Below are 15193 nucleotides of genomic sequence, written 5' to 3'. Positions count from 1 at the left end.
ATCCAAATATCCTCCTATCACCACAGACCTTTAAGTAGAGAGTAAGTTCTTTTCTGGAGGCTGAAGAATTATCACTGTCTATGTAGATAACCTCTAAGGGTCTGTGAAACACTAAGAATATTTCAACTACTAGTCTCCTAAAACCTGCATGAAAATTTCTAAGGCAGTAGGTGAGCAAAGTTTGTTTTAAGCAACGTACAAATATTTAATGTACACTCTCAGTTCTGAGCAAAGTTTGTTTTAAGCAACATACAAATATTGAATGTACACTCTCAGTTCCCTATTCCATGCAACCCATTACCAACTTAAGGAAAATCCTTAAATTAAATAAAAGATAAACAAGAATGCCTTGTAACCTCTATTTCATTCCTAGAACATAGGGCCAATCAAGGGTCTATTTTTCATGTGTACTAAATAAAACTATGGAAGAACTAAGTCAAAGGTCCTATGACCTGAAGACAGACCTCTATGACCTCATGATGGAATTTCATTTGGGGATTTCATCTATTCATTCAAAAAATATTTACTGAGCACTTACATGTCAGGCAGTTCTAGTTGCTAAGAACAGAACAGCAAATAAAAGGTAAAAATACCTGATCTTTAAAAACTCAAAGACACAGACCATAGTATGGTGGTTACCTGAAGGAAGGGAGTTCAGAGTAGTAAAGGGTGAAAAGGGGGTCAAATACAGGGTGAGGGGCTCATAGTCTAATATACAGATGACCTATCTATGATAATAAACCTATGTAATATTAACCAATGTCACCCCATTAAATTTAATTGAAGTGAAAATGAAGATCCAAGTTTCCTCCTAAGAAAATACTTGTTCTTAGGGCATTCACATTCCAGTAGGGGGTACACTGGTAAACAACTGAACAAGTGACTATAAGATATGCAGAGGCCGGCAAAGGGGGAGAAGCGGAGACATCGGTAATACTGTCAACAATAAAAATAAATAAAGGAAAAGAAAGATGTGAATGGTGCTGTGTGGTGGAGAAACACAAAGCAGGAGGAGCACAGAGAGCGAAGAGGTGGAGCGGTGCTTCTGCAAGGAAACAAGTGGACAGAGGAGGAACCTAGTCTATGGAAGTACCTGGAAGAGCCATGGTCCCCACGTGAGATCTACGTTTTAGGTAGATATTTAGGAAGAAAAAGAACAGAAGACCTCTGGGTTGGAGTCCTAGCCCTTTGCCTTTTACCAACTCAGAAACCTTAGAAAACTGCTTTCCGCCTCTTGAGCCTCATGCTCCCTCTGTGATGACGACAGCACTACCTCCCGCGCAAAGCGATTTCAAGGGGAAGGGATGTGTAAGGCTGTCCCTTACGCCCCCCCCCCCCCCCGGGGGTGAAGCCCGGGTGTGTCCTGAGGGCAGCGGGAGATTTAATCAACTCTCTGCTGGCTTCAAGCCAGGACCTACAGAAGCGCCCAAGCTTGTTTCTCCTCCTGCCCAGGGAGGACACCGGTACCTCTCACCCATCCCAGTGGGATTCGGTGAATGGGAGAATCACATAAACACAGCGACCGGCACACAGGCTCAAGCCGGGAAAAGCCATCCACTGCCCCTCTGGGTGTGCGAGCTGCAGGGGCCGGGGCCACCCACGGGGAGACTGCCACGCCCACGGGAACGTGCTGGACTGTCCACTGTCCGGACGGCTTCCTCACATCCACACTGTGACACTGCAGCTTCCAAGCGCCCAGCCGCGCCCTCCGAAGCCTGTTGAACACTTCCAGATCGCATTTTAAACGGCCCTGAAGCTGAGCCAGCGCCGAAAGCAGTTTCCCGGGGCCCTCCTCCCAGCCAGCGGCTCCGAGGGCTCAGGGCACTCCGAGTGGCGCCACCTCGCTGACCTCGCGCTCCGAGGCGCCGTTTATCACGCCGTGATGACGTCACTGGGGACGGCTGCGTGGCCACGCCCAGGCCCGTCCTGAGACCCGGCCGTGCGCAGACGCCGTGCTTTTCCGGAAGAGGTCAGAGTGGGGTCCCCCGCATCACGGCGGGTGGGTCGCTGGACTTGCCGGAGCGGCCCGCGGCGGCGCAGGTGTCTGCAGGGCGGGGGACCCCCGCTCGGGGAAGAGCCGGGTGCGGGGGACGTCCCGAGCCTGTGGGTGTGTAGGCAGGACGTGGGGTGGTCGGAGGGCTGAGGTCTGCGAAACCGCGCGGATCTTCGGTTCAAAAGGCCGAATTCTTGTGCGGTTCGTCTGAAGTGCTGATGGCAGGCGTCACGGAAGAGAGGTGACCCTGGATCAACTTTCTGGGACGTCCTTGGCGCGGCACTGGGAACTGGGAGGAGGGCAGCGAGGACGGGGCTGCAGGGATTTTAGGGGGAAATATCTGTAACCCCGTCCTGGGGGGTAGGAGTGGGGACGGGGGGGGGGGGGGGGGGGGGGGGGGGGATTGCTGTCCTTGGTGCTGAAGGCAAGACAATGGCCCCTGGAGGAGGAAGCCTGCGGAGGGCAGGCAGCGGGGCGGTGTGCGAATGCCTGGCCCCCTCCCCGCCTAACTCAGTCTCTCCACAGCCCGGGGCACGTGGGCGAGTAGCAGTCAGCGTGTCATTTCATAAAGGTTAGGAAAGCCGGTGCTTCACTGCTGCATTGCAGGAAGGAGTTTTATGCCTGCCTTTTCCCTCCACTTTTGCACCCAATCAGATGCCTTGCCTTCAGGATCCCAGCCTCTCAGAGCACTTGCTGGACCTGCGCCTGGACTGGCCCGGGCTCTTCAGCCAGGGTGAGCTAGCTCATGCGCCATGGAAATGGCCTTCCCAGACTCCCAGGTGTGAGTCCTGAGCAGCCAGGGTGAGGTTGAGGGACCAATGGTGCCTTTCCCACAGTTACACACAAAAACACCTTCCTGTTTGGAAAAGAGATGGTGGGACAGGGCAGTCTTCCAACAAAGGGAGCTTTCAGTGGTTCTAATACTTGTTTGCCTCTCTCTCTCTCTCTCTCTCTCTCTCTCTCTCTCTCTCTCTCTCTCTCTCTTTGTGTGTGTGTGTGTGTGTGTGTGTGTGTGTGTGCATGAGGGATGCTGTTCCTGTGATGAATTTTACAGAGTAGATATTTTTCTTTCTGTTGATTCAATAAAATGTTTACTAGTCTTAGTACCAGCTGCGTGTTTGTTTTGAATTCTGTTTAAGGTTAAAATGTGTGTGTGTGTGTTGGGGGGGGGGGGGGGGAATGTGAAATGTGTTGAGTTTACCTGATTCACAGTATTTTTAGATGCATCTGATGTAAGAAAAACTATGCATTGTAAGTAAAAATGTTTTTAGGTGCAATCTTTCATTTTATACATTATTACATCTCAAGTTTTATTTTTTTTTCCTTCTGAGAGAACCAATTGGTTGAGGTACTAAAATGATCAAATGTTGCAAAGCTGAGGACATGTGGTGGAAGTAACTAAATGTTTTTATTATTTAGCAGAAAGCTCATAAGGCAGCTTTAACTAAAGATGACTTCCTTGTTCGCTCAAGAAATTCGCCTTTCTAAAAGACATGAAGAAATGTAAGTTTTTTTCAAGGCTAATTAATCTAAATGTATAAATTACACTATTTAGTGAAACAGTGTGTGCACAGGAAGACTTGAAGATCTGAAAGTGTGTCATTTCAATTTTCTGACACTTGAGAGATTTTGGTCTTAGGGAATGTCATTGTCTCAAGAATAACAAAAATTAAAAGGTATAATTATATTCTATATGTTTTTATTTTTATTACTAATAGTTAGATAACTTCACCCCTCCTCTCACCCTTTCTAGGCTACACACGAATAATTAATGTTCTTCTCTAGGCCTCTTACCCTGGGCCCACTTCCTAGGGTATGTGCCCTGCGCAGCCACAGCCCTCACACTTGGCTTAGTTCCCTAATGTTGCACTCTTGAAATTCCGAGTATTTTTTAACAAGGGGTCTCACATTTTCATTCTGCACTGGGCGCTGCAATGATATAGTCAGTCTTGCACTTAGATTTGGTATTAAGCCTTCTCCACCTCTGACTGCAGGTTCTCATGTTTTCCTTTCCTCTAATTAATTATCAGGCTCTCTTCCTTGGCCTTTTAACACATTGCGGACCAATAGTTTTATTGCTAGTTTTACCCAGTGGACAGATAGGTTTCTATTGAACGGGTACAAAAAAAACGTTTTACATAAATGTTAAAGGCACGCTTTAAAATTAAATGCCCATTGCATTTTGAAGTTATTTATTACATGTTCTTACAAGCTAATATCTTTTTTAAGTATACTTTGTACAACACTGTGTAATATGAAGCGAGAATTCTCGTGATCCGTCCACAATGTGTTAAGAAATTTTGCTTACGAAAATAACTGTTCAAATACCAAATTCTAGCTCTACCCTCAATCACAGCCTTATGAAGCAGTGTTTCTTGATAATCACCACATTTATTTGGGGAATGGCTAGACTATTATATATACCACTTACTTATTTTTTATCACCTGACATCTTTACTTATGAATCATTTAAGAGGCCCAAAAGCTTGTAAACTGAGCACTGGACCAGTGAGAAACTTTTAAAGTATATTATGTATCACAGAGTAGTTTGATAATTCACGTACAACTTTTACATCTTTCTTCAATTGCTGATTTACCTTGTGGGTATGCATACATACAGCCTCTCACTCATCTTTCTCTTGGCAAAAGAGGAAAAAATATTTTTATTGCTTCTTCAAACATATGGAAGTTTAGCACAATTCTAAATGTGTAACATGAGCTTCAGGGGTATTGAAGTGTTAAGCAGAAGGTTTTGTATAGCAAGTTATATCAATGTATGTGTGTGTGGAGGTGTATATATAAGCATATACAAAGTATGTACAAAGGGATGTGTATTACAGTTTGCATTTTCACCAAAAATGAAAACATATTTCCACATTTTAATATAATTTCAGAAGACCAGAGAGGCTAAAAAAACAGAAGCATGTACTTATGGTATACCAATATATGTTAATAAAAATAAGATTTAAGACTTAACAAACTACTAAGTTCTTCACTATCTCATTAATTGGCATAGAAATTGGCTTTCAAAATAGGTTAAACTCAAAGTGAAGTACAATTAAGGAATGAATGTTTTATATTGGTCAAGCAATAAAATGTCTCCTTCTAAAAGAACTTTATATAATCTCCATTTTTTCTAGAGTATCACAAAGATTAAAGTTACTTCAACAAATGGAGAGTAAATTTGAAGATCAAAACAAGGAAAAGGCATCTCAGATTCAAGCAGCTGAGGCTGCTTTTAAAAGGAATTTTCGCCTTTTAAAGGTAAGTTTCCATGACTTGAGTATGAGATTTTGCCCACCTTTGCAAAAAGGTTTCAAGTGAAGTTCATAATTTTGATTTATATAATGTCTCTGTTGTGAGTAATAAATAGAATTAATGAAGCATCATCTATTTTTAGACCCATGTTAGTTAGATAAATAACATATGGATTCTTATTTTTTAAATGAAAAAAAGTGAAGCTTGCTTAAGCTAAATGTTCTCAATCAACCAGAAAATCAATGACTACAGAAGTAATTTTACGGTCATCTTTTGTGCAATAAGTAATAAATACAAGACGTAGCTTTCCATCTTTCCTTGGTAGGGAGATCTTGAAATACTATAAAGTACCTATAATGTATTTAGATCCAACTCAAAACTATTTTAACATCATAAAAACAAGAAAGATTTGATTTTGCCTTACTGGGGCCACAGTCAACACACAGATTCATATCTAACATAACAGATTTTCAAGATCCCTTTTGATGGTGATGGAGGGGGTGGTCAAAGTGTGTAATTGCGCAGGGCCTCACCATTTGGCCAATGTGCCCACTTGGAGTAAAATCATATGTGTAACATTTTTGGCTGCTTGCTATACTTTGCTTCCAGAATTGTATGGCTTCATCCATAATTAAAACCCTAAAAGTTTGCTTCCAGTCAAGCTTCCAAGAGATCCTATGACTAAAACATTTGGTGGTAAGGCTATATTATTTAAGTTATAAAGCAGTGTTTTCAGTTTTTATTGTTAAATATTTTCATCGATAGGCATGATATAGTTATCTTCTGTCCTCACTAGAGGATAAAGGAAGAAGAAAATTCAGTTATCTTCTCAGCTTCTGGCAGTTTGAGCCACAGTAATTTAAGTCACAGCCATAGTGCTACCAAAGCATTCTATATTGCCATATGTCTTACTTGCCCAATGGTTTTTGCAATATTTATTTTTAAATGGAAAAATATAGGATAATCTGGAATTTGCTGTGAAAAGTCAGAAAAACTAATTAGGAGGCTTGAAGGCTTGGTTGCCACTTACTTCCTGCAAGTGCAGGTAATGTTTGGTTTGCAGGCATCTTTTAATGAGTAAGTTTTTTGATGAATATCCAGAGGGTCCTTACAATTGAGCTAGTTCTAGTTAGAAAGTGGGGACCACAAAATAAATATAAATCAGAGTTCTTCACCTCAAGAAGCTAACAGGCTTAGTTGATGATATAAAGTTGTCACACATAAAATGAGACTTTACATGATCAAACAGTACGTTATGTGGACTACTCAGCACTCATATTCTAGGAGTTAAGTGTAAAAAATCTTGGAGAGCTCGAATCTTTTAATGGTCTCAGAGGAGGCTAAGCTGGAGTTGTGTGCAAACAGGCAGAAGGCGATGCATTCCGCTGGATGGCTGCAGGAGAGCCAAGAGTAGAAGAATGAGTGGCCCTAAGAGCGTTCGTGAAGCCATGAGCTAACTAGCTTGGCAAGTCACAGGAAAAGGTTGGATACTGTGAGTCCACATGAGTAAATTGAGACTTGATATGTACAGATAATATCAGAGTGAAAGTGTGTGAGCAAAAGAAAAATAAAGACTTACGTAAGAAACGTATGAGTGAGTATTTGAGGAGGATTCATCTGCTATTTAGATGTAACGTGATTTCAAGAACAGAGAGATTGGATCTAATAGGTATGAAATTAACTGTCATATCCAGAAGGAAAATAATGAACTGTTTCATAGCCATCAGAAACCAGTGTGATATGGTCTTTACCCCCGATTATCAAAATAATATATATTCGCATTGCAAAAATCTTGAAAGAGCAAAGATGAAATAACTTCCTTATCCTGCCCATCTAGGAATTAATATATTTTTGTACATTTCCTAACAGTCTTTTAATAAACATTTATTGAGCACCTATTACATCTCAGATACAGTCTGTTCCCTGTCTTTGTTTTACATATTTTGAATAACTGTTTACACAGTTTTTTATTTTTTCTCTCATATTTTTTTAACTTTGAAAATAATTTTAATGGCTTATAAAATTATTGTGAAAGTAAAATAAATAGGACTTGATTATAGAATGTTGAGTTGGAAGAGACTTTAAACAGCATATAGATTAGATTGTCATCTAAAGGTTTTTAATTTTTTTTCACCATATAACTTTTCCAAAGATGTAAAATAGATAAAAATGGACAGCTTTGGTCCAAAGCCCCACCCACTTAGCTCTTTTTTGCCTGCCCTGCTGTGTCTCTAAGGAACTGTGAAAACCACTAATCTATTCTAATTCCTTTATGTAGAGATGAGGAACCATAATAGCTACTACTAATACCCTTTGTCAAGAACAGGTTGAGTTACATCAGGATATGTACTTAGTGCAGAATGTGCATCAAAAATGGTTCCATTAAAACTTGGAAGCATTCCTATAAATATAGTAGTAACAAAATAAGGATGACCTATTTCACCATCCGTTACTTGATCTTATTTAGATGTTCTGGCCAATATAATAAACACTAAAAGGGAGTGAGCTTTAACTTTTAGAAAGGAAGGCACAACACCAGCATTCTAAAATGGTATGGTTATATACTAAGAAAAGCCAAAATTGTTTTAAAACTAGTATGAGTTGAGCAAAATTAATAAAAGATAAACATACAAAGTCAACAGCAATCCTATAGATACAGTTGGAAAATATAAGAGATAACTTTCACATTAGCAATAAAATTATAAAATACTTGGGAATGCTCTTAACAAAGGGCATGATTTGTATAAAAACAATTACGTTTTAAAGAGAAAACTTAAGTGGAGATGCATACCTTAATCCTGATTGGGCTGTATTACTTTTCTAAGGTCAGTTGTCACAAAGTTATTTTTAAATTTTTTTAAAATATATTTTTATTGACTTCAGAGAAGAAGGGAGAGGGAGAGATAGAAACATCAATGACGAGAGAGAATCACTGATCAGCTGCCTCCTGCATGCCCCACACTAGGGATCGAGACTGCAACCCCGGCATATGCCCTTGACTGGAATCAAACCTGGGACCCTTCAGTCCACAGAGCACCGCTCTATCCACTCAGCCAAACCAGCTAGGGCTATTTTTAAATGTAATAAAATCCCAACAAAATGAATATGAAACTCAGTAAAATTTCTCTAAATGCATTTGCAAAAATAAATTAGCCAGCTGACGGAGCCTTCCACAAACTGCTTGTCACTCAGGATGGCCAGTGACTTACAGGTCCACGCTGGTCCTCTTTCCTCCTCACATTTCTCATTTTCGCCAATTCAGTGAAGAATAAGTGAATATGAATAAGTGAATACTTAAGCATTCCTTGTAACAATGACCCTGTATCTCCTGCTTTATTGTCTTATTTTTCCTATCCCAGAAATTGCACCTCCAGCAGCTTAAAAGATTAAACCCAGCCCAGCCCCAGCTGGGTTCACTATATATTTGTAAGGCGATATCTGTTGCTGGGTGGGGAGGGAGGAGCGTCTGTGAGAAGGGGAAGACCTCAGTCCATGAGCTTCTGTGTTCGAGCCTGACCTTTCCTGATCATGTCCGCTCATCTCTACTGGCTGCCCCGTCATGCACAAGGGAAGCTTGTGTTTTAATTGTCATGAGAAGAATGTACTTCCATGTGCCTATCACCAGTTTCAGTAATTTTCAAACACAGCCATCGTGCTCATCCATGCCCCTCACCTCCAATCCCAGCTCCTCAGATTATTTTGAAGCCAATCTTCAGCAACACATTGTTTCATCTGCCCAATTCATTACCTCTGTATTATTTCAGTGTTTATCAGTAAAAGGGAAGGACTATTTTAAGCAAAGTCACAATATCATTTTCAATCTAAGAAATTTACAGTAATTCTTTAAATATCCAGTGAGGATTCAGATTTCCCTGATTCACTTATAAACACATGTTTTTACATTTGTTTGAATCAGGATCCAGATAAAATCCACCATTAACACAACAGTGAGGTGACTGTGGGGTTGGGCGTGGGAGTGGGAGTGGAAGAGGGTATGGGGGATAAATGGTGATGGAAAAAATTAAGCTAAAAAGTATAATCCTTTAAAAATGCAAATAAAAATCCAATTTTTAATTGATTGATTGCAGTCCTGAATCTCTAAAAGCCTTCCCGCCCTTTTAATTTCTTTGTTGAAGAAATTGGGTCATTTGTCCCATAGAGGTTTCCAGGGCCCAGGTATTGCCAATTACATTACTGAGGTATCACTGTGTATGTCTCTTTGACTCCCAGAATTCCTAGGAACTGATACGCCTAAGTTGTGCTATGCAGCAGAATGAGAGCCACATATGTACTTTTAGATTTTCTGGTAAACACTTTCAATAAAATCACATGAAATAGATTAAGTAAAATGCTATTAAAATTAATTCCATCACATATAAAGCATCATTTCAAGTGTAATTGCTGATCCTTTCCTTCTGGCAGTGTGTAGTCAGACATTTGCCAGTCAGGCTAAGAAATTCGTACTTCATCCTCTGGGTAGTGGGTATCAGTTATTTTTTTAATCTAGATAAGGATATATTTAAAGTTTTTTAGCAAAATTAATCCATTTCAGTATGGACTGAAGTAAAATGGGATGTAGTCTGGGCATAGTCCAAGAAAGCATTCAGGAAGGATTTGTTGAATGGTAAGTGTAATAAGCCCATCGCATTGGGAATGACTCGGAAAGACAGACATCCTGAAGCGCTGAACTTTCAATGGCAGAGAGTGAAAGAGCTGAAGATAAAGGGCAGCTGGGTGAACCGCATTCCCACTATTATACATTCAGTACCTTCAGCAGTAAGATGATGAGTTTGGTTTATTAGACTGAGCAGTAAGGGCCAGGGAGAAAAGTCATCCGTCCTTGTACGTGAATGGCTGGAGCAGAAGAGGAGAGACCAAGTCAAAAGTGAAAAGAAGACAAGAGATGTCACAAATCTTAAGAAAGCCCACACTTGGGATAACAGAGAAAGGAGGCAGAGAGGTAAGCAGGAAGCCCACAAAGTGAATCCACCTCAGGAAGAAGTCCTCTGGAGGGGATGACCTGCGGACATGCTGCAGAGGGGACCGTCCCGTGCCTAGCCCAGGCCTGCCTTGCAGGGCGCGCCTCCCCGTACGGAGCTGCTCTCCTGTGAGAGAGATTCGGTGGCCTTACTTTCTGATCTTTAAGAAAAGTGTTTATAATCCTGTCTACAGGTACCAGTGACACCTAGATCTACCACTAACAGTAACTATGCCCTGGCCGGTGTTGCTCAGTGGTTGCACACTGCAGGGTTGCAGGTCCAATCCCCAGTCCAGGTTGGGGTGTGGCAGGAGGCAATCATGCTATGTGTGTCTCTCACACAGATGTTTCTCTCTCTCTCCCCCACTTCCACTCTCCCCCCACCCCCCTCCAAAAAAGGAAAAAAATCCTTGGGTGAGGATTAACAAAAAATACAAACAACTTTATAACTGTTCTTAGAATAATGGCATAATTAGGGTTGTGATTTTATCCTATTTGTCTTATAAAGGTAAAACATAATTTTCCCAGGACTCCGTAAAATCTCACTGTAATCACAGAAGAGTTAGTGCTCTCTATCTGCTGTAGCATTGGCATCAAATCTCCTCAGCATGTGTCTTAGCTGTAAACTTCTGGGACGGGATCAACATGCTAATAGATGGGCTTTTTATCCCTAAATTTATGTTTTTCCCCTTCAAATCACCTTCCTCTAGACAGCAGGTGCATCAATGGCTGTGCAACTTTGGGGAGTCCCTTTAGGGAATTTCCTGTTTTTCCCTTTTACATTTCACACCCATCCCGTGCTCCCCGCCGCTGCCATCTGCTATCTCTTTTCTCCTGTTCAGCACTGGCTTCTTCACACCCCACGCCCACGCCCTCTCCATCTCCCTCCGTCTGTCCAACAGCCCTGTACTTAGATTGCTCCAATGCTTGTACCAGGATCAGAGAACTTTCCTTTTTTTCCACAAGCTCAAAGGAGAGACAGAATTTACATGGCCTTCAGCCAAGGCCTCTGTGAACCTGACAAACATAAGCAAGCACCAGACACACAGGTGCTGATGGGAGCATTCATTTAAACAGAACTCACAGGTTTCAGGAACAACTTGGAGGTGCTATGTTTCTGGGCATGAAATTCATACGTGCATCAAGGTAAAGTCTTTCCCAGGGTATGGATTAAGTTTAATTACCCTGGTGTTGCTACAATCATAAGAGAAAATACACGTGTCTACAAGTTAAGCTCCAAATGAAAGCACAGGGCTCGAATGCCGCCAGCTGAATGATATTCTGCTGAGCAGTCAGACCTGCCCCGAGATCACCTTAGAAATCTAGTTCTAAAAATCTAGTAAAGTGAACAGGTTCTTGTTGCCAAGGTACCTTACTGACCTTTTTCTAAATATGTGGAGTATTTGCATAAGTGTAAAATTTTACAAGAGTGGAATACTGAACAAATGAATGTGTCATTAAAATTTACATGATCCAGACAGAATCGATCTCTTTACTTTTAAGGTTAGTACAGTGTGGGGCTGGGTAACTGACTATTTTTGTATCTGAATATTTGACTATTTTATCCATCTGGCTGTTTGTTTTTTTTAAAATATATTTTATTGATTTTTTTACAGAGAGAAAGGGAGAGGGATAGAGAGTCAGAAACATCAATGAGAGAGAAACATCGATCAGCTGCCTCCTGCACACCCCCCCACTGGGGATGTGCCCGCAACCCAGGTACATGCCCTTGACCGGAATCGAACCTGGGACCTTTCAGTCCACAGGCCGACGCTCTATCCACTGAGCCAAACCGGTTTCGGCCATCTGGCTGTTTTTAATGATGTTAGAGCTAAGTTGGTGCTCTGAGCAGTTTTAGAGAAAGGTTTTGTGGGGGTTTTTTGTTGTTTTGTTTTGTTTGTTTTGCAGAAATTACTGACACTATTTAAAATGGTAAGGCAGAACTTAGAAGTACCCCCCCGCCCGCACCTTTTATTTTTTTAAAAAAAGCCCTGCATTCTGTATCTGAAATGGTCAGTTGAGCAATGAGCAGCTCTCCTACTTCAGTGCCTCCATCAGTTGAAACCATATCCGAGGAGAGCTGAGGTGAGAGGGCTGGGACAGCCCTGTAGCTACCGCAGGTGCGTGCTATGTGAATGCATGTTTTCAACGCTGATGTCTGTTACAGGATATAGAAGCTGCAGAAAAGTCTCTGCAGACCCGGAGTCACCCACTTCCACCACCTGAAGTGGTGTCTCTTGAGGTGAGAATCCTAAGAAACAAAGGTAGCGACCCTATCATTGTAAATTAACGAGTGGTTATATGTGCGTATTTCCAAGATGTATTTATTCAGTTAAAATAAACAAAATATGACTGATCATTATATGTCCACAGAGCCATAGTTTGTACATAGTAGGTAACTGATGAGATCTTAATTAAAAAAAATTTTTTTCAAGTGAAAATTTTATAAAGATCCTGTGTCTTTTCACCTAGTCACTTAGAAACGACTATCCCGTTAAACCCTGGCAGACAATATGCACTGACGGTTCCGGTGCCAACGTGCCGAACCAAAGTGCCTTTCCTGTTGGCCGAAGTTACAAGGGGCATGCAGTTCAGCCCTTCACCAAACATGCAACCGATGCGATTTAAGTGCATTTTATGCAGCATAGTGTGGCTTTTGTCTATTTTATTTTGCTCAGTTCAAGAACAGATTGGGAAGATGGTTGGCAAAAATAAACCATCTTTGGCATATGAATGTATTTTTGATGAAAGGGAATTTAACTACATATAGAATAGTTTGATTTGATATTTTTAATGACCTTTCTCAAATATAATTTTGCTTGCCTAACCAGGGATGAGAATCGACTCAAATTTAAAGGCTGAGAACTTGCCCCTCAATTTTCTGTGTTCTAGAGTAATAAGAAAAGCCAGTGATCACGGAGAGAAAACACTCTGGTACAGACTGTGCCCTAGGCATGTCTTTTTCTTTGTTGAAGGCTCCAGCACCTAACTCAGTCAGGCCCACACAAAAGGGGTTCATCTAGCCGTGAATGGTGAGAAGCTCCCAACCACCGGCAGGCCTCCACGGTATTCCTCTCAGCTGGTCTCCCCAGCAGGTGGACCTCTAGTTTAAGGTCATCAGGCTGTTTCTCCGACCACGTGCACTCATGCAGGGTTATGGAGATCCCTCGCCACTTTCAACTCTCAGAACCCCTGGAGCTTTCTCATGCTCAGAGTGAGTCATTACGGGTTCTTAATGCTGTCCAACCGGCTGACCTTCCCAAAGTGACATTGCTAGTGAGGACCTAATACCAGATGCCCTCCCGTGGCAAGGAGCGTGGGCAGTTACTTTTCTTGACCTCCCTAGGACAGTCAGCCAAGAAACCATTAAAGCTCACACACAGAATATGGTGATGTTGCAGGAGCTTCTAGAACTTGCAGACTGCTAGAGGCAGGCCAATCACACAGCCCCTCAACTTCCAACTTAGTTGAATTAAAATATTGTTAAGTAATCTTGTTTTTTTTTCATTATACAAAAAAAGGAAAGAAATTAAAATCTGTCATATCATGTGCTTTGTTAAAAGATACAGTGCATTTTTATGTTTTCCCCATGCAAATAAGGGGTCAATTCACCTGAATCCTATATGGTAACATACTAGTTATAGTTCGGTTCCTGACTTCATCCCAGGTCAAATATTTTATGTTAATTTTAAAGCAATTCATGTTTAATAATTTTATTGTAATAATTTTAGTGTGGGTAATCACTTAGTATGGGATTTGTAACGTTAAACAACAGCATTTAACAACTGTAGCCATAAAAGATAAATACTGGTAATAATCACAAAGTTGGCCACAAGAGGGCGTGCAAAATCGCAATAAAGTTCTGAAATCTGTAATTCTGCCAGGCTCTGGTTTTACTGAGAAATTTGAAAATTAACACTAGTAAGTAGCCAGATTTTTTTTTCTAAAATTAACATAAAATATTCTGTAGAGGAAGTGCATTCTACATGTATGTGTGTACACGCACACACACATTTAAGTGAATAAACATTTAGACTATTATGAAGAGCCAAGTTCAATTGCTTGATATGTGTTTTTTTCTTTTGCATGTTTTTTCTCCTAGACTCTTTACTGGGCCTCAGTGGAAGACTACATTCCAAAATGGGAACAGTTTCTTTTAGGAAGAGCACCATATCCTATGGGTGTTGAAAATCAAAACGAAGCAGAAAATACCATTCGGAACAAGGCACAGTGATAAGTTCTTCTCATACTAGCTTTAAAGACGTGTTTAGTACAGCTGAATATTAAAGAGTCTGCAGGCCGGAGGAGCCGGGTATATGTTTATGCCCCATCACCTCCTCAATGACAGTGAAGACATGAGAATCTACGGGCCAGTCTCAGGTCGTCCCTTAGAGACCCACTACTATCTCAAGGTCATGAATTTGCTTTCGACCAAATCCAGGCAAGCATTAGAAACTAATATTGGAAGGCAGACTGCTGATTAAATAAGTTGCTAAATTAGTGCTGTGTATGTTATTTTTTTAAAATCATTTAGTCATTCTCATCTAAACAGTGAGTACCAGTTGTTAGTTCTGACTTTACATTTTCTAGAATCCTTACTTTTCAGTTATTCTATTATGGGGACAAGGCTCACTATTTTAGTTTCTTCTAACAAATGAAAAGACCGTGGCACTTAGCTGCGTCAGTGTTGTAATATTTGTCAGAAAATAGATTCAGAGGATTTTGCTCCTCGGCGATAATCAAAGCTCTACAGGTTCTGCAGGAACAATGACTACAAAGCGTTTGGTCAGTAGCCAGTTACCTCAGCTCGGACTCGGTTCGGGATAAGCACACCTTCCTAGAGCTGGGGACGGCTCTTGGGTTTTGACTTGCCAACCCTGTGAGTACAAACAGCTCCTCCCTCACCTTTTCATCTTTAAACTTGCCCTTCCCTCTCCCTTCTATTTTCATTATTTCTGAAACAA

The 15193-nt window shown here is 41.3% G+C and overlaps 1 protein-coding gene across 14 annotated transcripts; it reads left to right on the top strand.

The window, feature by feature from the left end:
- The first annotated feature begins 1891 nt into the window (after positions 1-1891).
- CUNH3orf14 (chromosome unknown C3orf14 homolog) lies at positions 1892-14729 on the top strand. 14 transcript variants are annotated; one of them, XM_036331699.1, is made up of 6 exons: positions 1893-2040; positions 2648-2726; positions 3416-3496; positions 5134-5257; positions 12397-12471; positions 14332-14729. In XM_036331699.1, the coding sequence occupies exons 3-6, from the start codon at positions 3444-3446 to the stop codon at positions 14461-14463; spliced, it is 384 nt and encodes a 127-aa protein (XP_036187592.1). In that variant the 5' UTR covers positions 1893-2040; positions 2648-2726; positions 3416-3443; the 3' UTR covers positions 14464-14729. The 14 variants fall into 14 exon arrangements, with proteins under 14 accessions (XP_036187606.1, XP_036187592.1, XP_036187593.1 ...); XM_036331700.1 differs by having other exon boundaries at positions 3413-3496; XM_036331701.1 differs by having other exon boundaries at positions 2648-2772.
- The last annotated feature ends 464 nt before the right edge of the window (positions 14730-15193 follow it).

The sequence above is a fragment of the Myotis myotis genome, unplaced genomic scaffold (assembly GCF_014108235.1).
Source record: "Myotis myotis isolate mMyoMyo1 unplaced genomic scaffold, mMyoMyo1.p scaffold_m19_p_13, whole genome shotgun sequence".
Taxonomy (NCBI): domain Eukaryota; kingdom Metazoa; phylum Chordata; class Mammalia; order Chiroptera; family Vespertilionidae; genus Myotis; species Myotis myotis.
This window is presented reverse-complemented; position numbering and strand designations above follow the sequence as displayed.

Bases quoted from the DNA above. Each gene is read 5' to 3' on its own strand.
- CUNH3orf14 (XM_036331699.1), top strand. From the start codon at position 3,444: ATGACTTCCTTGTTCGCTCAAGAAATTCGCCTTTCTAAAAGACATGAA. The intron at 3,497-5,133 runs GTAAGTTTTTTT...CATTTTTTCTAG, and splicing joins TCTAAAAGACATGAAGAAAT to AGTATCACAAAGATTAAAGT. The intron at 12,472-14,331 runs GTGAGAATCCTA...TTTTTCTCCTAG, and splicing joins CTGAAGTGGTGTCTCTTGAG to ACTCTTTACTGGGCCTCAGT.